Below are 23,596 nucleotides of genomic sequence, written 5' to 3'. Positions count from 1 at the left end.
AGGGAAACTGAGGCCTGCATTTGGTATCAGTTTGACATGGGGAACTAGATTAGTGGTTCTCAAAATCTATTCCATAGAACTCTGAACAGTGTGTAGGTGGAAGGGGGATTAGGAGGCTCCTTACTCAGATATTTTGAAAACCACAGTTCCATCTTTATGTACCTTGCAGTTCTGACAGTCTATGTTCCCTAGCCTTGAATCTGGGAGCATTTAAGCCATCACGTAAAATATCCACAGTGGGGACTGGGGGTGGGGAGGTTTCCATCTAGTCAAACCTCCTGCTGTTTGAGTTCTCCCAGCCTAGACATCAGCCACTGAGGGATGGCCCTGAGGTGACCCTAACCCAGGCATCATCTGTTATAGAGCAACCCCAATACAAAACAGGGTGCCTGACTGTGGGTCCTCACCCACGGGCTTAAAAGGACTTATCAATGCTCTACTGCAGGCACACGCGAAAGGTTAATAAAAGGTTTATTTACAAGGGAAGGGGAAATGAGGAAATGTACAGCTCTGGGAGAAAAGTGGGAGACAAAGTTTTAAATGAGTCCTACCTGATCCCCCGATCTGGAATCCCAAATGGCACTCTGAGAGCTGGCCGCGAGCCAGGAGCCGTGAAGCCAGGAGGAGAGCAAGAGCAAGCCCCCCAAGGCCCACGTGTTTGGTTTTTATACCCAACCTGGCTGCTTAACTCCACCCTCAGGTCCCAGCCACCTTCCCTTTGGTGGTGACAGGATTTGTCTTTCCCAGTGTCTTGATGGCTTTGGTCTGGAGTGGGGGTGGGGTCCACAAAGCCTGTATGGGATTAGCTCAGAACATCCTTTCCCCCTAACACATCCACCTGTGAAAATGTAAAGAACTCTAAGCAAGAACTGCCTGTCTGAGACCAGCCAACCCCCATATTCAAAGGCAATTGTTAGTAAGTCACTGTTTCCAGATGGGAGGTTATAACAGATTACTAGGTTATCTATTAGGTATTCAGTATTATTATTCTAGGAATATTTAGAATTCTATTTTTATGCTAATCTTCTATTATTCTCTTCCATTCTGGGTTTTAGAAAAGCCAAGAGGATTTAAAATAGTGAAGGGGTTTTTAGGTCATCTTAATGGTCTAAAATAATGGTCCAAGAATATTGGACCACTTTCTGGAGACGAGTCCTGGGGAATGCTGGCTGAAAGGAAAAATGGGAAATCCTTATATCTCTTCAATCTTGGTATCTTGACTTCCTTCCTTTTTCTACATTAAGTGTTTTACTTTAAAAAAAGTAAAAAGTTTCAGAGAAGCCATGGATCACCCACTGTAGCCTTCAGGTAGTAGCCCTTACTTCGGCTACATTTGGGATCTTAAATGGCAAACAGGCAGTTTCGATTTCCACTTTCTCTCTCATTTTACAGGTAGGATGATGACTCATGAGCTGTATTACTGTAACCTGTGATTCATTCACAAAACAACCCGTTTCTATAAAAGCCAGAGACGAAGCCACCAGGCAGAGGGGCTGAGACAAACTGGGACACAGACCACTCTAGGGCTACAGCTGCCATCCTCACTCACCCTCCAGCATGAAGGCCTCCGCAGCCCTCCTGTGCCTGCTGCTCACAGCTGCCACCCTCACCACCCAGGTGCCTGCCCAGACAGGTAATCCCTTTTCTTTGCCCCTTTGAAACACCTCCCCTCATCTCTGGGTTAGCAGGGGCCACCAGAGCAGAAGGGGTACCCACAGTCTCACTCTGACCACTTCCTAGTCAAGCTCAGAGAAGGTCAGAGAAGCATGTGAGCTGATCACACAGCTGCTGCTGGGCAGTCTGGGCAAGAATGCAGGCTGTGCATCCCAAATCCTGTTTCTTCCAGGACTCCAACTCTGCGAGTGCACCTCAGTGCATATTCTGGGCTGGCCCCTTTCAGCAGTGTTTGGGCACTGGGTGATCAAAGACAGTGAGCCTGTGGTGGTGGGTTTAGGGGCCATTTCCTTCAATGGTGGAAGGACAAGGATGAGACCCGGAATCTGGACAGCGCTTCATCAGCCCAGCTTCCAGAGACCTGGCTCTGCAGAGGCAGCAGGTGTCATGGAAATTTTTGTCCAAGCTAGATAGCTCAGAACCCCACAGCTGGGCCCCTTTGTCCCCTTTGTCCTAGAATATTAGATTATTCTTTTAGTCCCTCCTAACAGCACCCTAGGACTAACCATCAGCAGTTCCTCTCTCCCTGTCATTATTGCTTTTTGTTTGTTTGTTTGTTTGTTTGTTTGTTTACCATGGATGAGACTGAGAGTTCATGGAAAGTCACAAAGAAGAGAGACTGGACTTGGGGTCCAGTCTCCCTTCCCTTTGATTCCTCCTGATTACTGTTCCTTATTTTATAAATAGAGACACCCAGCACAACCTGAAAGAGCCTCTTTTGCTGTATCATTGCAGATCAAATGAGTAGAAACACCTGCTGCTTTTCATTCACCACAAGGAAGATACCCAAGAAGATGCTGGATAACTACAGAATCACCAGCAGCCAGTGTCCTGTGGGAGCTGTGGTGTGAGTGGGCAATGATCATTCTCACTGCCCATGCTCATATGTCCTTCCTTCAGCAGGGGATACCATTTTTTGTTAGGTCGAGTTGGAGTCAGAGACTCACATTTTTAGACCACCTCTAACACAATCTCAAATTTACTAGTGGAAAACCCCTATTCAAGAAAACAGAGACCTCTCAGTCCAGCATTCCCGCCAGCTTCTTATTTCAGTTTCTGCCCCGCCTTGGAGCCAAGAGGCTTCACCCAACAGCCAGTCAAGTAGCTGTTTCCCCTGAGGTGCCTTCCTCCTCCACCTTGAGGGCAGCATTATACCTCTACCCTGTGGGCAGCATTATACCTCCACCCTGTGGGCAGCATTGCACCTCCACCCTGTGGGCAGCATGATACCTCCACACTGTGGGCAGCATTAACATTATACCATGTTAATATAGGGGCATTATTCCTTAAGTAGGTGATATTCCCAGGTTTAATTTTCCAGGTGCTCTCTCTAACTGTGTGCCTCCTCCGTACAGATTCAAGACCAAACGGGGCAAGGAGATCTGTGCTAACCCCAAGCTTGATTGGGTCATGGATTCCATAAAGCACCTGAACAAGAAAACCCAAACTCTGAAGCCTTGACCTCTCACTCCTGCACTGAACTCAAGCACAGAACTGAGAAACAACTAATTTAGGGTCTCCCTGGTGGCTCAGAGGTGGCTCTTTCTTGCCTTGCCTGCTTCTCCCCTCCGCAGTGTATTTCAGTAAATCCACCTCTTTTGCTCCCCACTCTGTCTCTGGTGAATCCTCTCACCTCCCTCCCCACTTCTGGCCTACACCCCGGTTCTTATATGCATAGACTAATAAAGTAAATATTTTTAAAAAAAGAAACAACTAATTTATATTCCCTATCCTTTTCATGATTAGTTTAGAATATATTTTATTATAATTTAAGGAATATGAGTTTTGCGTAATAATGTGAATCATCACTTTTCTTAAGTAGTTTTATATTTCTTGGAAGTTGTGAAATAGGTTCATTTAATATTCCATGGAACGAGGTGGGTTTTTAACTCCTATTTTAGTGATACTGGAATTGTAGGTTTTCAGGCCTGGTCTCCCAGCCAGGAAGGGACCCCAGGCTGCAGGGGCAGCGCTGAGTCCCAGCCACAGACCACCATGGGCTGGTGTCTCACGAAGCCACAGCAAGAATTCTGCAGACACTCAGGCAAGCAAGGGAGAAGAGGCAGGTCTGCTCAGAGAAAGAAAAAGTTTACTGAGGAGAAAAGGAACAGAAATAAAGTGGGACTCCCAGGCCTTGGAAAAAGGTCAAGGAGGGGCAGGGAAGGCAAGGGGAGTTTGGCCTCAGGGAATATAGACCTTCTTTCCCTGATTATTCTAAAGCCCCACAGTCTCTTTGTGAATGCTCAGTTCTCAATGTTCTGGCTCACTGCCATAATGTCTCTGTGCCTAGAACTAAGTCTCTTGCCCCAGCCATATCTCAGCATACTTTTCTTTATCATCCTTGTTCTGGAATGTTTTGTTATTTGTTGCCCCCTTCTCTGAAGCCCTACTTAACTCTCCTGAAGTCCCTCTTGCACTACCCATGAAGAAGCCTAATTATCTCTAACTTGCTCTGGGACTGGGGACTCACTAGTGTTACATACAAATCCCCCAACTCTTGGACATATCAAATTACTTAAACTAAAAACTTCAGAAGGCTCCTCTCCTCACTACCTCACTGTTGAGTCCCAGGGCAAGTTAGGGATAATTAGGCGGCTTGGGGGCAGTGCAGGCGGGGGCTTGGGGAGAATTAAAGAGGCCTCTGGGGCCTCCCCTGGTGGCGTAGTGGTTGAGCGCTGGGTTGTGAGGCTGCCCACAACTTCTGAAGCACTGGTTCGTTCCCCGGCCACTGGCTAGGGTCCCACAAAAAAAAAAAAAAAAAAAAAAAAGAGGCCTCTGAGAAAAGGGAAGCAAAAGGAATAAGGGAAGCTCCAGAGATAAGGACAACAAACTTTTTTTTTTTTTTAAGATTTATTTATTTATACAAGCACTGTGTACGGTCAGAAGCGCGGGAGGGTGAGAGAACCCACCAGAGCCAGAGCGAGGAGCAGAACAGGCAGACTGACGAAGTACACTGCTGAGGGGAGCAGCGGGCGGCAGGAGAGGTCTGCATGCTATGTGGGACCCTCCCGGTGGCCCGGGATTGAACCAACGCTGCAGAGGCTGCAGGCAGCTTTGCAGCCCAGTGCTCAACTGCTGCACCACCAGGGGAGGCCCAAGGACAACTTTCATTTTTATTTACTTATTTATTTATTTATTTATTTGTTTGTTTGTTTATTTATTTTTTTAAATAATAAATTTTATTTTTATATTCCCCATACAATTTCAACCCTCCCATTCTGACCCCAATCCCTCCCCTCCCGCCCTCCCACCACCCAAAAAGTGTTTCTGGTTCATAGTTTTTTGTTGATTTTGATTTTCACTTTCTTATAGTTATTCATTTTCCTGGTCCCTTATTTAAGTTTTCTAGATTCCTGCTATGAGTGAGACCATCCGGTATTTTTCTTTTTCGTTCTGGCTTATTTTGCTGAGCATGATCTCTGCCAGCGCCATCCATGTTGCTGCAAATTGCATGTGTTTATCTTTTTTGAATGCTGAGTAATATTCCACGGTGTATATGTACCACATCTTCTTGATCCAGTCATCTATTTTTGGGCATTTGGGCTGTTTCCAAAGCTTAGCTATTGTAAATAGTGCTGCTATAAATATAGGGGTGCAGGTGTTCTTTGGAATTGATGTTTCTGTGTCCTTTGGGTAAATACCTAGGAGTGCAATTGCTGGATCATATGGAAGCTCTATGTTTAGTAGGTCCAGAAATCTCCACACAGCTCTCCATAGTGGTTGGACCAGTTTGCACTCCCACCAACAGTGCAGGAGAGTTCCTTTTTCTCCACACCCTCGCCAACATTTGTTGTTGCTCGTTTTTTTAATATGTGCCATTTAAGGGGCGTTAATCAAACACCCCAGAACCAGGGACAGTGGATGTTCCTGAACAAGGGCAATAAAGAAAAGCCTTAAGGGCTGGGACACAGAGACTTAGTTCTGGGCACAGAGACAATAGGACAGTGAGTGAGACCACCGAGAACTGAGCAATCACAGAGACTGGTGGAACTTTAGAATAATTAGGGAAAGAAAGTCTATATTCCCGGAGGCATGACTCCACTTCGGCTTCCCTGCCCTTCCCTGCTCTGGTTCCACAGGCCTGGGAGTTCTACTTTATTTCTGTTCCTTTTCTCTTCAATAAACTTTTTCTTTCTCTGAGCAAATCTGCCTCTTCTTGCTTGCTTGCCTGAGTGTCTGTGGAGTTCCTGCTGTGGTTTCGTGAGACACCAACCTGTGGTGGTCTAGTGGCTGGGGCTCAGCACTGCCACTGCAACCTGAGATCTGTTCCTGGCTGAAGACTAGGCCTGAAAACCTGAAATTACAGTATCACTGTGATACTGAGAAGATCCTTGCAAAATCCAAGGCAAACACGTATTTTTAATTTTGAGGATGTGAGGTCCCTATGAAACCATAATGTTATTTTTGTTATTTTGGGATTGAATGCTTTTATATGCATGACTTTCCAATTTTCACATAAAATATTGTTTTTATAAAACCTGGTTTTGGTGGCTTCTTAAAAGGGTAAGATAAATTTGTTGGGATAATAGGGGGAAGATGGCTTTCAAAAGATAGGGCTCATGTTCTATAATAGAAGAATGAATGTATGATGGCCCCTTGGCTTATTCCAGGCTGGGCTCACCCACAGGTCAAGGAGAGTCAGGTAGGTTGGGGAGGATTTAGCCTGCTCTACCGCTGTAGGCCTGACATCAGTTCCAACCACTTGCTCAAATACCTCCTTTTTTTCTAAGACAAGGCTCTTCTCACCATCCCATGTCCCACCCAAAATTCCCCCGCCCCCTATCTGTTGCAACACTAAACTGGTTTAGTTTTCTCTCTTCTAGTCAACTCTAAATCCAAAATAATAGGAATATCACTTGCATTGAGGAATCAAAGAGGAGACTGATGTCGTTTTTGGACTTGTTATGTTCAGAGAATCGTGTCCTTGTAATGGAGGACAAGAATAGAAACACTGGAAAGGATGTGCCACAAGACCAGAAACCTGGCTCACACAATGCAAGCGCTGGAGGTGGGGGTAGAAGAGATTAGCATAGCCATTGATCCAGCTATAGAAACCAAGATCCTTAGGCTCCAATGCCTAGATTACAAAGCATAACATCCAAGCAGGTATTAGACTGCTATAGGGAGTGTTTAGAGTGCAGACCCAAGGGTAAAGATATGGAGATTGAGCTGATTGTAGAATCTCTGGTCCCTTTCAGATGCCCAAAATCAGCAAGTAACTGAAGGCTCACAAGGAGTGAGCCCTTCCCAAAGAGAAGAAGACATTATCAGTGCAGTCTCTGCATTGGCACTGGGCAAGCAGTCCATCTCTCCACCTGTGCCTATGCAGCTGCTACCTTTCACCAACTCTCTCTGCTGTAGGGCAACAGCCTTCCTGCCTGCCTGTGACCTGTCCCATGCTGGGACTTCTCTTCACTGACCTCCCTTCACTGCTCTCCTCAAGGCCGCCTGAAACCATGCAGGCCTCTCTTAGCAAACCTGTCCCTTTTGGGGCAGCCCTTCCTGCCTGCTTGTGTCTACACAAGTTTCCTTTACTCTTCTGTCCCTTTCCTTAATAAACCTGCCCTTTGGATACAATTAAGGTCTCTGTCTCATGGAGAAACTTGCCTGGTAAACTGACCACGTGCCGCTGAAACGGGAGCTCTGGTGAAATCTTTCCCAGAGTGAACCCAAGGACCCTGCACTCCAAACCCGCAGACTCCAAAAATGACATCACTTGGGTTCACTCTGGGAAAGGTGTCACCAGAGCTCCCCTTTCACCAGCACAGGCGAGTTCCCAGGTGAGTTTCTCCAGGACACAGAGATGTTAGTTATATCCAAAAGGGTAGGTTTATTATAAAGGGAGAGAAGAAAAGGACACTTACATAGACACAAATGGGCAGAAAGGGCTGCCCCGAAAGGGACAGGTTTGCTAAGGGACGTCTGCAAGGCCACAGATGGGCGGCCTTGAGGAGAGCTGCCTCCGCTGAGGGAGGTCAGTAAAGAGAAGTCCCGGCATGACAGGTCACAGGCAGGCAGGGAGGCTACTGCCCTGTGGAGGGACAGAGAGTTGGTGAAAAGAAGCACCTGCATAGGCACAGGTAGGCAGAAGGACTGCTGCCCTGTGTTAGTGCAGAGATTGCCCTGATACAGTCTTCTCTTTGGGAGGGGCCCACTCCTTCATGGAGTGGTTTATTTGCTATTGATTTGAATAACTATGTAGATTTTGAAAGGGCCAGATTTGTACAATGGCCCTTTATCTCTATATCTTCACCTTCAGGTCTGTGCTCCTGAAACTTCCCGCATCAGTCTGATACATGCTCAGATCTGTGCTTTGCAATCTAGGCATTAGTGCCTAAGGATCTTAGTTCTTATAGCTGGGTAATGGCCATGTTAATACCTTCTGCCCTCACCTCCAGCTCTTGGCATAGGGTGAGCAAGTTTTTTGATCTTGTGAAGCTTCCCTTCCAGTTTTTCTATCCTTATCCTCCATCATTTCCATTCTCAGGGAATTATAAATTCACTTGTACTCAAGAAGGCCTGGAATTGTTACAGGGCAGGGAGAGGGGTACCCCAGACCCTTCCAACCTGCCTCCTCTAAATTGGTTCTGCCATCTGCTGCATCAACACAAAAACATATGAGACTTTAATGAAAACGAACTTTAATACAATTCGTAAACAATACAGGAAAGGCAAAGAATACAGTTTCTAAATTAAGCACCCAAAGTTACCCGTCCCCTTGTGGGTAAAAGTCCACCCAAGCAAGATTGGCCCAGAGAAATGCCTGAAAACCTGCCACAAGTCCAAAGCATTTTCCAGTAGGGACCCATAGAAAAGGGTCAGAAACAACCAGACAAGTCTGGGAGGAAAAAGAGCAAAATCAAAATCAAGACAAAATCTGCCACTGTCACCTCCCCACGGGTCTCTCACCCACATCCGTTTCAACTGGTCCTGGGCCAAGAAGCAAGCGTAATTTCTTCACATGTCTCTCTGCTCTCTGTCCTTCTTTTTCCTTCTCTTGTATTCTCTCTAGCTTCTTCTCCTCCCTGCTGAGCTCCACCCTCCTTTGGTTGGGGCAGGGAAACTGCAACCTCCCCTTTTTCCTGGGTACCACCCTGTTAATATGATAGCATGGGCCACCAGGAAGACTCTAATGGGATTCAAAGATTATTCAGGTATACCACTAGCATGCTTAGTAACTTTTGTCAGGTTACTTTACCTGCCTGCACCTTCACAGATTCACAGATCAATGGCTCTCATGTTGGCATTAGCATCACTTTCACATTAACTACAAACACGAATTTCAGATGCTGTCCTCAAAAATTCCATTGTGAGGTTGTTAGAGTGCAAACTAAGGGGCACCCTGGAACCCCCAAACCTGTACTCTCTAAATGGCTTCTGCCCTCTGCCTCATAAAGACAAAGTATACTCTTAGTGTGAAAGAACATTAATAGAACAGTGTACATACAGAGAAGAGAAGAAAAAGGAATAGTTTCCCAATAAAATACCCAAAGTTACCCATCCGTTTGTGGGTAAATGTCCAGCTAAATAGGGTTGACCCAAAACAGAACCACGGAGGCCCAAAAGCTTGCCGCCAGTCTAAGGCACCTTCTGGCGGGGACTCATAGGAAAGGGGCAGAAGGAGCCAGGCAGGTCTATAAGGAAAAGAGCAAAATTGGAGTACAAATCAAGGTTACAGCAGCCATTGTCAGCCTCCCAGTGGGTCTCTCACCTACATGCCTTCTGAGTGTCTCTACTGTCTCAGCTCCACATGCCTCCTTTCATGTCCTCTGGCTCCCTGGTGCAAGTCCAAGGCCAAGAATTTCTTCACGTTTCTCTTCATCAAGTGCCTCTTCTAAGTTCCTTCACCAGGCCCTTTCCAGTTTCCCTAGCAGCTCAGCTCCACTCATCATTAGGTGGGGCAGGGAATCTGGAACCACCCCTTTTAATGGAGATCACAGTTACAGGATGCAGGGAGGGGCTGGTGTGGAGCAACTGAGGCTCTCAGGTCAGTGCATTCAGGGCTTGCCCTGTAGCACAGTAATGAGGCTTTTGTCTCTCCCTTAGTGCCCATCAGATAAACTCTCCCATTTCCTTTGTTTGTCCACTAGACTTAACAACATTGTTTATATTTCTTTTTTTTTAAAAGATTTATTTATTCATACAAGAACTGGGGTACAGACCAGATGTGTGGGAGGTGAGAGAATCCACCAGAGACAGAATGGGGAACCGAACAGGCAGATTGACCGAAATACACTGCTGAGAGGAGCAGCAGGTGAGTCAGGAGAGGTCTGCTGTGCCATGTGGGTTGCTCCCTGGAAGGCCAGAGATCGAACTCCTGCTGCAGAGTTTGCGGATTTCTTCATAGTGTGGTGCTTAACCCCTTGCGCCACCATGGAGGCCCTTGTTTATATTTCAAGGAAAAGAATTCATGGAATTGCTGACCACCAGGTGACAGCAAAAGCAAGGAGGTGCCAACCTCAATCAACCCAAAAATTCCAGATTCTTGTGTTACATGGATAAGAAGCTGACCCTTGCTTATTCCTCTCCCCACTCCCTTGTAACTCTAGAGAAATACCCTGCACTTTGCCAAAAAGCAGGATGGTGGTCTTTCAGACACAAGTCTGCTCCCCTGCTCAATTTGCTGGTAAGATAAACTACTCTCCTGTTGAGTGCCCGGAAAGTGACCTGCATGGAGTCAGGCCTCTACATCTCCACAGTCTGAGAATAACAAAAATAATGAGCGAACTTCCCAAGCTCTAGCTAGGGGGCGATAAGATTATGTGTGTGAGAACTAACCACCTGGTACCCTACTGTCTGAAGTAAATAGATAATAGTAAGAAAGTAGACTAATCATTCATATGTATTGTCATTATATGGTATGCTTTGATGTTACACCTGCTCCAATTAAAATAGTATATAACAAGCACTAAGACATTAAAGATTTACTGCATATTGGACATGACAGTCCCCCCTGTCTGATTTCCCTCACCACTGCATCCCAGGTCCAGGACTCACTAAAAGTCCATACCTTCTCAAACTCTGTTTCCTTTTATTGGCTGAGGAAACTGAGACCGGGATTCAGTATCACTGTAACTCTGGCTTGGATGTGAAAAGTGCCTTCTCTTTGAGCCTTCCCAACTCCTAGACTTGGCTGTTGGGCTGCTACCAGTCTGGGCACTGTAAAGCCTCTAAGTGCCCATCACACTTCATGTGCTTTTCTATATTTCTAGCCTAAATTGCATTGTCTTTGAGCCATGGGACTGATTTCTTTAATATATATATATATATATATATATATATATATATATATATATATATATAGTGTGTGTGTGTGTGTGTGCGTGTGTATGTATGTGTGTGTGTAGAACTGGGGTATAGGCCAGAGGGGCAGGGGATAAGAGAATTCACCACAGATAGAGTGGGAAGCAGAACAGGTGGATTTACTGATATACACTGCTAAGTGTAGCAGCAGGCGAGACGGGTGAGGTCTGCTGTGCCATGTGGGTTAGCTCCCCGGCTGGGGATTGAACTCAGCCCATAGGTATAATAGTACTGAGATGTAACCCCTAGGCTATCAGGGAAGCCCTGGGATTGAATTCTAACCAGCTGGATGACAGTTGAAATATGTAAGCCACTTCCAAGCCCAGTCCCTCTGACCACCCTGTACTTCCAAACTTCCCTCCCTCTGTTGTTCTGGTCTTGGAGGTAATATGCCCTATAAGTTCAGCTTCTAGTACTTCCTGATGTTAAGCCACTGAAGTTTGGCACCTCACCCTGATTAATAGAGCAATTGGTACCAACCGTATGTTGACATTAAAATACATGGCCTTGACTAGACATTAGGCAGCAGGCAGTGAGGAAGCTAACAGCTCAGTTTGAAAAGATGGAGATTCTTGCTACAAAGTGTCAAAGCGGTCAGGTCCTATCTGTGAAGCTGTAGCTCCAAGGAGAGAGTTTGAAAAATACTTATTAGTAATGTTGATGGATACTTACAGCAGAAAATACAGGAAGATGCAGAATTAGACTCTGGCCACTGAATTATACTTGCTCTCTAAAATTAACCGTTAAAATTCACTGAATTGCATTCTCTATACCCCCTCCTCAATCTCAGCCTTGAACTGGCTTGAGCTACATTCCTGGAAACTTGAAACATTGATTGTGCTATATTTCTCATAGAATGCCCTGCTGGGAAAGACAAAGACCTTGTCTGTCTTTTCACTGTTTGCCGCCTGGACTAGTTGAGGGGAGGTAGCGATGATTTCTATAGCCATTAAATCTGTAACAGGATGGCCCAAAGAAAAAGGGGAAGCTCCAGGTTCTCTGCCCCACCCAAGGGAGGGTAGAGCTGAGCAAGGAGAAGAAGAAGCTAGAGAGGAGACTAAAGTAGGAAGGACGCAGGATGGAGAGCCAGAATGTGACCTGGAGGAAGCACATGGAGCAGAGAGACAAGTGAAGAAACTGTGCTTGCTTCTTGGTCCTGGACCAGTTGAAACAGACGTGGGAGAGAGACCTCGGGGAGGTTAACAACAGCAGCTTTTATCTTCGTTTTGATTTTGCTCTTTTCCTCCAGACATGTTTGACTGCTTCTGACCCTTTTCTATGGGTCCCCTAGAATATTGGGCCTTGCTTTGGGCCAATCCTGTTTGGCTGGACATTTACCCACAAGGGAATGGGTAACTAATACTGAAATTTCAGGTTTTCAGGCCTAGTCTCCCAGTCAGGAAGGGATCCCAGGCTGCAGGGGCAGCGCTGAGTCCCAGCCACTAGACCACCACGAGTTGGTGTCTCATGAAGCCACAGTAGGAACTTCAAAGACACTCAGGCAAGCAAGTGAGAAGAAGCAGATTTGCTCAGAGAAAGAAAAAGTTTATTAAGGAGAAAAGGAACGGAAATAAAGTGGGACTCCCAGGCCTTGGAACCAGGACAGGGAGGGGCAGGGAAGCCAAGGGGAGTCGGGTCTCGGGGAATATAGACCTTCTTTCCTTGATTTTTCTAAAGCCCGACAGTCTCTTTGTGAATGCTCAGTTCTAGGTGGTCTCACTCACTGCCTGAATGTCTCTGTGCCCATTACTAAGTCTCTGTGTCCCAGCCCTTATCTCAGCAGACTTTTCTTTATTGCCCTTGTCCAGGAACATCCACTGTCCCTGGTCCTGGGGTGTTTGATAACCCCCCTTGGAAGTTGTTGTCCATATCTCTGGATGTTTCCCTTATCTCAGAAGCCTCTTTAACTCTCCCCAAGCCCCTGCCTGCACTCTCCCTGATTGCCTAATTATCCCTAATTTGCCCTGGGACTCATAACTTTGGGTGCTTGATTTGGAAACTATATTCTTCCCCTTTTCTGTATTGCACACTAAGTGTATGAAAGTTCCTTTCCATTAAAGGTCTATATATTTTGTCTTGATGCAGTGAATGGTAGAACCTATTTAGAGCAGGCAGGTTTAGGGGTTCTGGGGTGTCCCTCTCTTTGCCCTGTAACAAACCAACCATGGAAGATCTGCAGGCAAAACAAGAACTGAGGTAGGGGTAGAAAAATTTAACAATCTTTTCAGTAAAACAACTTAACTGCAAAGTGAGAAATTCACCAAGAACAATGAGAAATTCCACTTAAGACACTATAGAAGTATAACCCTTGCCCTGGAAAGAAGCAAATCTTTCCCAAAAGGCTGCCTTCCTGCTCTATGCTGGCATATTTTTTTTTAATCTGCTCTCTTCAAAAGGCAGCATCTTGTCCTCTAAGAACTGCTCCTTTGTGCCAATGTAAATATCCTTTTTATGTTTATGCAAATAACCCATTTTTCCCCTTTTCTCTCTCCTTAGCAAACCTGCCCTGCTGTTATAGGGCAGCCCCGATATTGAACGGGTTCCTGGCTGTGGGTCCTCACCCCCGCGCTTACAAGGGACCTATTAATACTCCACTACAGGCACACACAAAGGGTTAATAAAAGGTTTATTTACAAGGGAAAAGGAAATAAGGAAAATGTACAACTCAGGGAGAAAATAGGGAAATAAAGTCTTTAACGCGTCCTACCCGATCCACCGACCTGGAAATCCAAAGGCACTCTCAGAGCTGGCCTGACAGCTGTGAGCTGGCGGGGAGCCAAAATGGGGACCCCCCAAAGCCCATGTGTCTGCCTTTCTATCAAACTGGCTGCTTAACCCCACCCTCAGGTCCCAGCCACCTTCCCTGTGGTGGTGATGGGATTTGGAGTTCCCAGTGTCTTTGGCTTTGGCCTGGGGTGGGGGTGGAGTCCATAAAGCCTGTATGGAATTAGCTTTAGGACATCCTTTCCCCCCTAACACTATTAAACCTAAATAAGGGACCAGGAAAAAGAATAACTCTAAGAAAGAAAAAATCAAAATCAACAAACAACTATGAACCAGAGACACTCTATGGGGAATGGGGGGTGGGGAAAGGAGGGAATGGAGTCAAAATAAGGAGGCTGCAATTGTATGGGGAATATAAAAATAAAATTAAAAAATAAAATAAAATACAGCTTCTGGCCTCCCTGGTGGCACAAGGGGTTAAGTACCACACTGCACTATAAAGCAATCCGCGGCCTCTGTAGCATGAGTTCTATCCCCAACTGTGGCCAGGGAGCAACCCACATGGCATAGCAGACCTCTTCTGTCTCCCTGCTGCTCCCCTCAGCAGTGTACTTTGTCAGTCTGCCTGTTCTGTTCCCCACTCTGTCTCTGGTGAATCCTCTCAGCCGCCCTCACCGCCCCCTCATCTCTGGCCTGTACCCCAGCTCTTGTATGCATAAATAAATAAATCTTTAAAAAAAAATAAAATACAGCTTCTAGTGCCTGTGTCTATCTATGTAGGCATATTTTCCCCCTTTTCCCTTTTTCTTAATACACTTGCTTGTGTGCTGCTGAGGGAGGGACTCTGTTGAAATCATTTATCAGAGGGTCCCAAGAACCCTACTCAATCAACCCCAACATCTGAACCCCCTCACTATCACCTACAGTAAAGTTTCAGAACTCACCAATTCTGACTCCTGCAGGAATTCTTTCCTGCATAGAAGTCAAGAACCTCTGGGGTCCCTCAGCACCCCAAGGCCCCATCAATGTGTTGGTTGCTTTACTATGTGTTGTTAAGGAATTACAAGAAATAGCTCAGGAGAGAATAGACTGGGCTTAAAGTAGAAACTGAAAGAAATAACTTTCATAAAATCAAGATCTATATTGCTGGGGAAGCCATCTGTTTCTAGGTCCCAAACGTTAGAGCAGGTATTTGAGGGGGAAAAAGTAATATGATTTAAATAATAAAAATCTGGGAAAAAAAAAAAAACTCCTGGATGAAGTGATTTAGGGAAAAATCAGATTGAAGTTGTAGCCTTGCAGTTTCAAACCTTATTAAGGAGCAGGAGGGTTGGAGGTGGACGGAGCAAGGGAGGGAGAGGTAGAGATAGAGAAAAATAATTTGAGAAGTATATCCAGAAAGATACTTGGGCTGTAGATGCTGGCATATGGGATTGATTGAGTGGAAAGACATCAGGAGCCTGCTTAGTTATCAAGAGAATTATGCTGTATTGTCAATGAAACAATGTGCTCATTCCTTGGGGAAAAAACAAACTAACTAACCAAAAGGCACTGACAGTTCATAATGAAAACAAACTCCAAGTCCTTCATGCAGCAAACTCTTCAAAGGCTGCAGAGCCCCTGGAAGACCAAATCTCTTCCACACCAACCTCTGAGGGGCCCCCCAGGAATAACATAAAGGGAGAACCTCACAGGCAAAATGGAGAGCCAGAGTCAGAAATCCCAGAGAACACCATTGAGCCTAACAGGGGAGGGGCACCTGCATGGCATCTGTCTGAAGGACTGCAGGAATGTGAGAGCATCCGCCATGGCCACAGCTGTCACCACCACCTCCACCGCATTGATTGCAAGATCCAGGTCCTTTCCAAACTTGGTAAATTGATACTGAATGCAGGCCTCAGTTTCCCTCAGCTAATAAAAGGAAACAGAGTTTGAGAAGGAAAGTAATTTAATTTATTGGCAAGTTGAGGAGGGCAGCAGACTCGTGTCTGGAAGACCACGGTCCTGTTCTTTGGCAGAGGGCAGGGGTATATAAACAAAAGAGTCAAACAAAAGGGAGATGGGCTAGGGTCGTTCGGGGTCAGCATGTCCTTTCGATGCAGGCATGTGCAGCTTTCGGGTGGGCACCAGCTTGCTTTGTTACTACCTGATGTTTAACTTCCTTAGATGTTTAACTTCTTTACTATCTATGCTCTTAGGGAGAGTCTGCCTTTTCCTTAGAATGCAAGAAGACAAACATGTTAAGTGCAACAGATAGAAATGGTCCTGTTTCATGGCATCATATTGGATTTGGGGCAAATAACTTATCTTTTTAGTGCACAAGTCCCTAGGCCAAGTAGATGTGTGCCCTCACCTGACAGAGAAGACCACCTGCCATCCAGAGGTCCTGGACATTCAAGGTAACACAATGACTACAAGGGATTTTTACTTATTTTTTCGGGGATGAAGCAAGCAAAAGACAGATGGTGATAAACTATTAGCCCTCACCAAAGAGTCATCTGTTCCTCATCATTTCTTATCCTTCTTTGTTATTAGATTGGCGTCATAAGACGTTAAGGCCAACAGGATGTAGACAAATAGGACACAAGTGGCTCCCATGCCAAGTTCTTTAAAACTTTCTATACAATCTACCAGGCCTCTCTCCCCTTGCCTCACTGAACTTGGAGGCCACATATTCCAGATGCTGGCTGTCAACTAAAAGCAGCCTGGCTCTCTGAGTCACTGATCAAAAGAATATCTTCTACAAGCTGCCTGAGCAACATCAAGCTGCGCTACATAAACAAAAAGTAATTATCCGTTGCAGTGAACCACTGAGATTATTTGTTTGCTATTGTTGTCAAATCACTGGTTAGCAGTACCATGACCGATTGGGTTAGGGAGACACTTTCAGCATTCTGTGCCTCCGTCTTTGTGCAAAAGAGTAAAACTGATTGCCCCCCCCCCCCCCAGGGAGTGTATGAGATAATGTAACAGTAGTATATTTGAAATAAGAATTTTTCTCAGGACAACTCTGAGAAGTAGGCTTCATTTTTAAAAGTGATTTCACAGGAAAGGAAGTCCTTTAACTTCCTTAAGCCTGTTTTATTGCCTTTTAAAACGGACTTATTTAGAGCACTTACTTCATAAGTTTGTTGAGGATTAAATACGTTAACACTCATGCAATAAAAACAGAGTGGCAGCGTGCCCTGCAGGGGTTAGCATGGCCATTGAGAACCTGCCTTTGCTAGCACATTGTTAGAACGTTCATGCTAACATATATTTGGGGGTAAATGTTTCCTCCAAAAGCAGCTAGAAACTGCAGTCATGGTCTCAGCCATACTTGAGAAAGAGGTAACTGACCCTATTTGTCATGTTTTTCCCTAAGGGAAACAGAGCCCAAAGTCTACAAAGCTATGAAGGTTTCCAACCATCTGGGTTAAGAGGCTGGGGATTTAGTCAGCTCAGTGTAAAATACCTGGCATTGCCTTAGGGATTTCGTTTCTGGTCCCCGATTCTTGTTTCTCTATTCTTCTTTTGAAGATTTATTTATTTATGCATACAAGAACTGGGGTGCAGGCCCTACATGTGGGGGTGGGGGGAGAAGATTCACCAGAGACAGAGTGGGGAGAGGAACAGGGAGACTGACTGAAATACACTGCTGAGGGGAACAGTGGATGAGGCAGGGAAGGTTTGCTGTGCCATGTGTGTTAGCTCCCTGGCTAGGGATCGAACTCATGATGCAGTGGCTGGCGATAGCTTGACAGCACTGTCTTTAAAACCTGTGCCACCAGGGAGGCCCTCCCTCTTTTTTTTTTTTAAGATTTATTTATTTATTTATACAAGCACTGGGTACAGTCAGAAGCACGGGAGGGTGAGATAATTCACCAGAGCCAGAGCGGGGAGTAGAATAGGCAGAAGGACGGAAGTACGTTGCTGAGGGGAGCAGCAGGCGGCAGGAGAGGTCTGTGCACCATGTGGGACCCTTGCCTGGGACCAGGGATGGAACCAGCGCTGCAGAGGTTGTGGGCGGCTTCGCAACCGAGCACTCAACTGCTGCGCCACCGGGGAGGCCCGGGCCCCTGTTTTTTTTTTAATTTTTTTAATTTTTTTTTTTAATAGAGGCATGTTTTATTTATTTATTTGTTTGTTTGTTTGTTTGTTTTGTTTATACATGCACTGGGTATAGTCAGAAGCACAGGAGGGTGAGAGAATTCACCAGAGCCAGAGCGGGGAGCAGAACAGGCAGAAGGACGGAAGTACACTGCTGAGGGGAGCAGCGGGCGGCAGGAGAGGTCTGCGTGCCATGTGGGACCCTCCTCCAGTGGCCGGGGAGCAGCCGGGGATCGAACCGGCACTGCAGAGGCTGCGGGCAGCTTCACAACCCAGCGCTCAACCGCTGTGCCACCGGGGAGGCCCCCCTGTTTTTTTTAAAGAGAAAATTAGAATGAATATCAATGTCTCTTTTAATTCTGTATATGACTTTGTGATATTAGAATGAATCTAGAGCAGAGCTGCAAAACAAAACCAGGATCCTGATTTTCAGGATCTGTTTCTACTTATCGCTCAGCTTAGGGAGCTAAGATTTTGTTTTTGCAGTAGGGAACAAATTCCTGCTAGTAACTTGGACTCTGCAAGTCATTCCTGACCAAGTTAGAGGTAATAGTGAATCCAATTCTGTCACTGGAGTGAGAGGCCATCACAGAGGAGAGCAGAGCTTCCTGAGAGGTTGTCCCCTCCCTTTAGGGCCAGCCAGTTGGCTGGAGGGAACAGCTGCTAAACGAGATGTCTAAAGATTCAGTTTATTTATTTTACTGAGGTTTTGTTGGTCATGATTAATCTAAAACCCTGTGAGAATTTTTGAAAAATTGAAAAAGTGTTTGTTGGGCTCTAGAAACAACCAGTGGAGTTATGAAATTTTTCTTACTGAGGAACACAATCACTTAGTCATGTCAGCCAAACACCTCTAAGGTCAGGAATTTGAAAAGATCGTGCTATCAACACAACTTTTGAGACCTCATTTCTGTCACATATTTAGCTCAAGTTTTCCTGGAAACCATCACTAGAGTAACATGTCTTTACTTGGAAGCAGTGAGAAAATTTGGGAAGAGATAAGGAATATATCATCATTTCTCAGCATGCCCTGGTCTGCAAATTCTGCCCATTTCTTAATTACAACAAATATAAACTACTTTGTGAGCATTTACAGTGATCTACTAACTTTTCTAAGCATCTTATATGTCTATTAAGTCATTTAATCACACAACATGATTGCTATCCCCATCTTAACCTAGCAGAGTGCTTAGGATGTTATCCACGGTACCAAAGCTAGTCAGTGGCAAAGCCATCATCCAAATTCAGGATTCTGATTCCAGAGGCCACACTAAACCAATTCACCTGGAGCTGAGTAGGAAAAACAAGGAAGGTCCAGGTTCTCTGGCCTCTACTTAGTCCCCTTTTAGATAACTGTGTACCAGTTACTCTAGATGGGAGCTTAGAGACCACATAGGCCAGCAAGGGTGACTTCTGATCCTGTGCCCATGACAGACTTCACCAGTCAACCACCAGTCATCTCCTACTAACCCAAGATAAGACTTCAGAGTCCTTCTTATTTTTTCTCTCTGCAATTTGTACCAATCAATCAATTTGATGTGTGAGTGTGCACGAAAAGCCCTTGTAGAGGATCTATGCCAGTATGTGATTCTTTATTCACCACAATGATCCCATAAAGCCTTTTTTTTTAAAAGATTTATTTATTTATGCATACAAGAACTGGGATATAGGTTAGAGGTGTAGGGGTTGAGAGGATTCACCAGAAACAGATTGGGGAACAGGCAGATTGACTGAAATACACTGCTGAGGCTAGCAGCGGGTGAGACAGGAGAGGTCTGCAGTTCCATGTGGGTATTTCCCTGGCCGGGGATCAAACTCATGCTGCAGTGGCTGCGGACAGCTTCACAGGTTGCATCTTAACCCCTCGTGCCACCAGGGAGGCCCCCCATAAAGACTTTTAGCAAAGACTTTATTAAAGACCCCAGCAAGAGGTCTCCCCTGCACACTCTCCTACTAGGGATCCTAGTGTTATATACAGAGAAGATACCTGTGAGGTCTTTCTCTTTGACACCTTTACTTATCAGACACCTTGTCTGTGACATGCATTCAAGGGGGCAGGATCAATGCCATCACCAGTTTTCCTTGAATGTGTTCCTTGAATTCTCAGGGTGGGAGGGTATAAAAGGGTTACCTTATCTTCTTCAAACAGGCCTTCTCTGCTATAGCATACTTGATGGGGGCATTTTTTATTTGATTCCATTTGGAAAAAAAATCTTCATCAGGTAACAAAACAATTTAAAAATGCCTAGAGATCTCCATACTGTTTTCCTGAGTGACTGCACCAATTTAAAACCCCACCAGCAGCATACAGAGTTTCTCTTTTCTCCACATCCTCACCAATACTAGTTATCACTCCCCTTTTTTATAATAGCCATTCTAGAAGGTGTAGGGAGATATCATGCTGTGGTTTGCATTTGTGTTTCTGGGGAGATGTTGCTCAAAGAGCACAAACTTTCAGTGATAGGGTGAATAAGTTCTGTGGGTCTAATGTACGGCATGGTGATGGTAGTTAATGATACTACATTATATACTTATAATTTGCTAAGATAATAAATCTTAAGTATTCTCATTACACCAAAAATCAAAGGTTACTATATGAGGTGGTGATGGACATGTACATTAACTTGATTGTCGTGAATATTTCATATATATATGCTGTATATATGTATATATACACACACATACACATACAATTTTTATTTGTCAATCATTCCCAGTAAGCTGGGGAAAGTGCACAGGAAATCAAGATCAACAGTACTATCCAGTTCTGAGTTCCTATGGCTCCCAGGATTCTGCCCCCACTGGATTGAAAGGTGAGGTGGCGTTCTTGTGTGCTGTAATTCCTGGGGTCCCAGCACCTGGAAATGTCCAGAGCTGCTGAGATGTCTTCATGTCTGGGTGGGGTGAGAGCCTAGTGGAACTATTAGGGCCCCTTCCTGGGCTCCTGAAGACCACCACGTAAACACAGGGGCCAGGCACAGCCCTGAGATCTCCTCAACTGTTCAGGCCCTTCGTTTTCTCACTTCTTTTCCCTACTACAGATGTTCTATGTCAGAGAAAACATTGTTTTTGAGAAGGACCCTCCTAAATTATCATCCATGTGTGGCCATTTCACAACCACACATCCCTTCTTTCCCACTTCCAGACGCAGGGTGTGAAAAGTGTGCCAAGTCCCCTCCCACCAATTTTGTTCTCTCATGGCCTACGAACATGCCAGGATCTGAAACTTAGTCAGCATATCCCTTCATCCTGATTTGACGGTGACCTTGTGTAGTCAAAGTGTTCCCTGGAAGCTCCTACTCCGCCTTCTGTCTTTTTAAAAGGCAGGCAGAACCTCCAGATTTGCAGAGAATCTGAGACAAGTGCAGAAACCAACTGCTCTGAGGCTGCAGCACCCATCCTCATCCTCCAACATGAAGGTCTCTGCTGTGCTTCTGTGCCTGCTGCTCACAGCTGCCACCCTCAGCACCCAGGTGCTCACCCAGCCAGGTAAGCCCCCTCTCTCTCTATGGGAAAGCAGACCACCTCAGAACTATCAGACCAGCAAGAATCTGCAGAGACTCACTGCAAACCCTGCATTTTAAAGAGGGGAAAACAGGTTTCAAGATCAGACAATGGTACCCAACGTCACCATCAGTGAGAAAGCCAGGACTAGAAACCCAGGTTTCCTGGACTTATCACCGGGTCCTTGCCTGACATGAGTATTGAGTGAGATGCTGTGTGCATCGGTGACCTCGCTGCCCTTGCAATGTCAGGGAATGAGCCACACAAGAGAAAGACCCTTTCTTACTGTGGTCATGGAGGGAAAAAAATCAATACTTGATTGGAGACCTGGAATATTTATTGCATTCCAAGACAGCTTTCAGAAACAGTGGGTAGGGAAAAGGAATGTTGTCCCAGGGAAATCTCTCAAAGTGACTGTTTTGAGTTTTCTTGGGAAAAAATATCTGGGTTTTTGTATCATAACTCATTTTTCCATCTTCTGAAGACTTGGATTTATTGCATGTTTCAGTCCAAATAAGATAGTGCATGCTTTAGTAAGACATAATCTTAAATTATCGGTGGCTTAAAACAACGAAGGTTAATTTCTCACTCATATTAAATGTCATAAAATGTGTTGCCTAGAGCTTCTGCTTGCTATACACAGGTTCTAGATTGATGGGACAGCAATCTTGGGGAACATTGCTGCTCATCGTGACAAAGGGAAAGAAGGGGTCTTGCACTGATAATTATAAACTCTGGCTCAGAAATGTCACTTACCAATTGTCTTCTCACTTTTTGGTCAAAGCTAGTTAATGGCTCCATCCAAAAATAGCCAAGATATACAAGTCTGCCTTATGTCCAAAGAGCAGAGAAGGGAGAACATCTGGTGAACGTACTCTGGCATGCACATAGCCATGAAACGCCCCACAATGACAGAGTTAAAGCTTACTGCATTGGGCCTCCCCTGATGGTGCAGCGGTTGAGTGCTGGGCTGTGAGGCTGCCTGCAGCCTCTGCAGCGCCGGTTTGATCCCAGGCCACCTGCCGGCGAGGGTCCCACATGGTGCGGCAGACCTCTTCTGTCTCGCCTGCTGTTCCCCTCAGCAGTGTACTTTGTCAGTCTGCCTGTTCTGTTCCCCACTCTGGCTCTGGTGAATTTTCTCACCCTCCTGCACTTCTGACTGTACCCAGTGCTTGTATAAATAAATAAATAAATCTTTAAAAAAATAATTAAAAAAAAAGCTTACTGCATTGACCAAGCCTTCCCTTATTCTTGCCACCAGTGATGGGTCCCCACTGCAAAGCTGGGGACCTCTGATCAAAGCCAGAGGCACAAGATCTCAGAGGAGAGAGAGTCTACCTCCACCTCTGACATTTCTTTTTCTCCTAAACATCCTTCCTTCCTTACAAAGTCACGCTTTAAATATCTACATCATTAGTGACTGATCCTTTCTATTCATTTCTTCCCCAAATTCAGTTTCTGTCGCAACTGTCTGCTGCTTTTCTTTGACTGGCAAGAAGATCAACTTCCATCGACTGCAAAGCTACAGAAGAATCACTGGCAGCAAATGTCCCCGGGAAGCAGTGATGTAAGTAGATGAAGCTCACTTACTCCTGGTCCAAAAATTCATCTCAGGGGCCAGAGATCATGAATATGTCACAATTATTTGGAATCACAAATTCAGAGGGTTTGGTTTTTACCATCAAATCTATCAATTTTTCATAACAGGAAATTTTCATTCCTGGATAATTGCCTAGAGTCTGGTTTATATCATCCCAGTTGCTTCCAGTGAAGAGCAGTTTTACTGGGCCATCAAGAGCACCCCTTGAGCTCCAAGCTTCCTCTTGCCCTCCTTTCTTGCCCATGGCAACCTTTTTTGCCTCATAGCAGATGGTCCTGGAAGGTTTGGGGTTACATAGAAAAAACTTTCAAGAAGACATACTGACTGCTTCCCCTCTCTCCCACAGCTTCAGGACCAAATTGGCCAAGGATATCTGTGCAGACCCCAAGGAGAAGTGGGTCCAGGACGCCATGAAGCAACTAGACAAGAGATCCCAAACTCCAAATCCATAGATATTCTTAGAGTCTGAGAAATGCTTGACTCACTTTTCTTGGTCTTCCTAAGATGGGTTCCAAAATAATCTCACTATCATTTCAAAATGAGTGGCTTTTATCTAATAATTAAAAAATAATTTAAAATGTATTTGAGACCCAGCAGGCATGTAAGCGATTGGCATTTTAAACTTATCTGCCATGAATATGAGTTGTTTTTGAAATATAAAACCTTGTTCATTAGACTGTGCATTAGATCACTGTGTAAATA

At 45.2% G+C, this 23,596-nt stretch overlaps 1 protein-coding gene across 1 annotated transcript; it reads left to right on the top strand.

Moving 5' to 3' along the window:
* Positions 1-1,557: 1,557 nt before the first annotated feature.
* LOC311173749 (C-C motif chemokine 13-like) lies at positions 1,558-23,346 on the top strand (the record flags this gene model as incomplete). Its single annotated transcript, XM_084237836.1, has 3 exons — positions 1,558-1,633; positions 2,410-2,521; positions 23,241-23,346. 3 exons carry the CDS (start codon positions 1,558-1,560, stop codon positions 23,344-23,346), a joined length of 294 nt encoding a protein of 97 aa, XP_084093962.1.
* Positions 23,347-23,596: the final 250 nt, after the last annotated feature.

Source organism: Talpa europaea (genome assembly GCF_964194135.1).
Source record: "Talpa europaea genome assembly, chromosome: 7".
NCBI classification, from domain to species: Eukaryota; Metazoa; Chordata; class Mammalia; order Eulipotyphla; family Talpidae; genus Talpa; species Talpa europaea.
The sequence above is the reverse complement of the archived record's forward strand: the minus strand, read 5'-3'. Positions and strand labels throughout refer to the sequence as shown.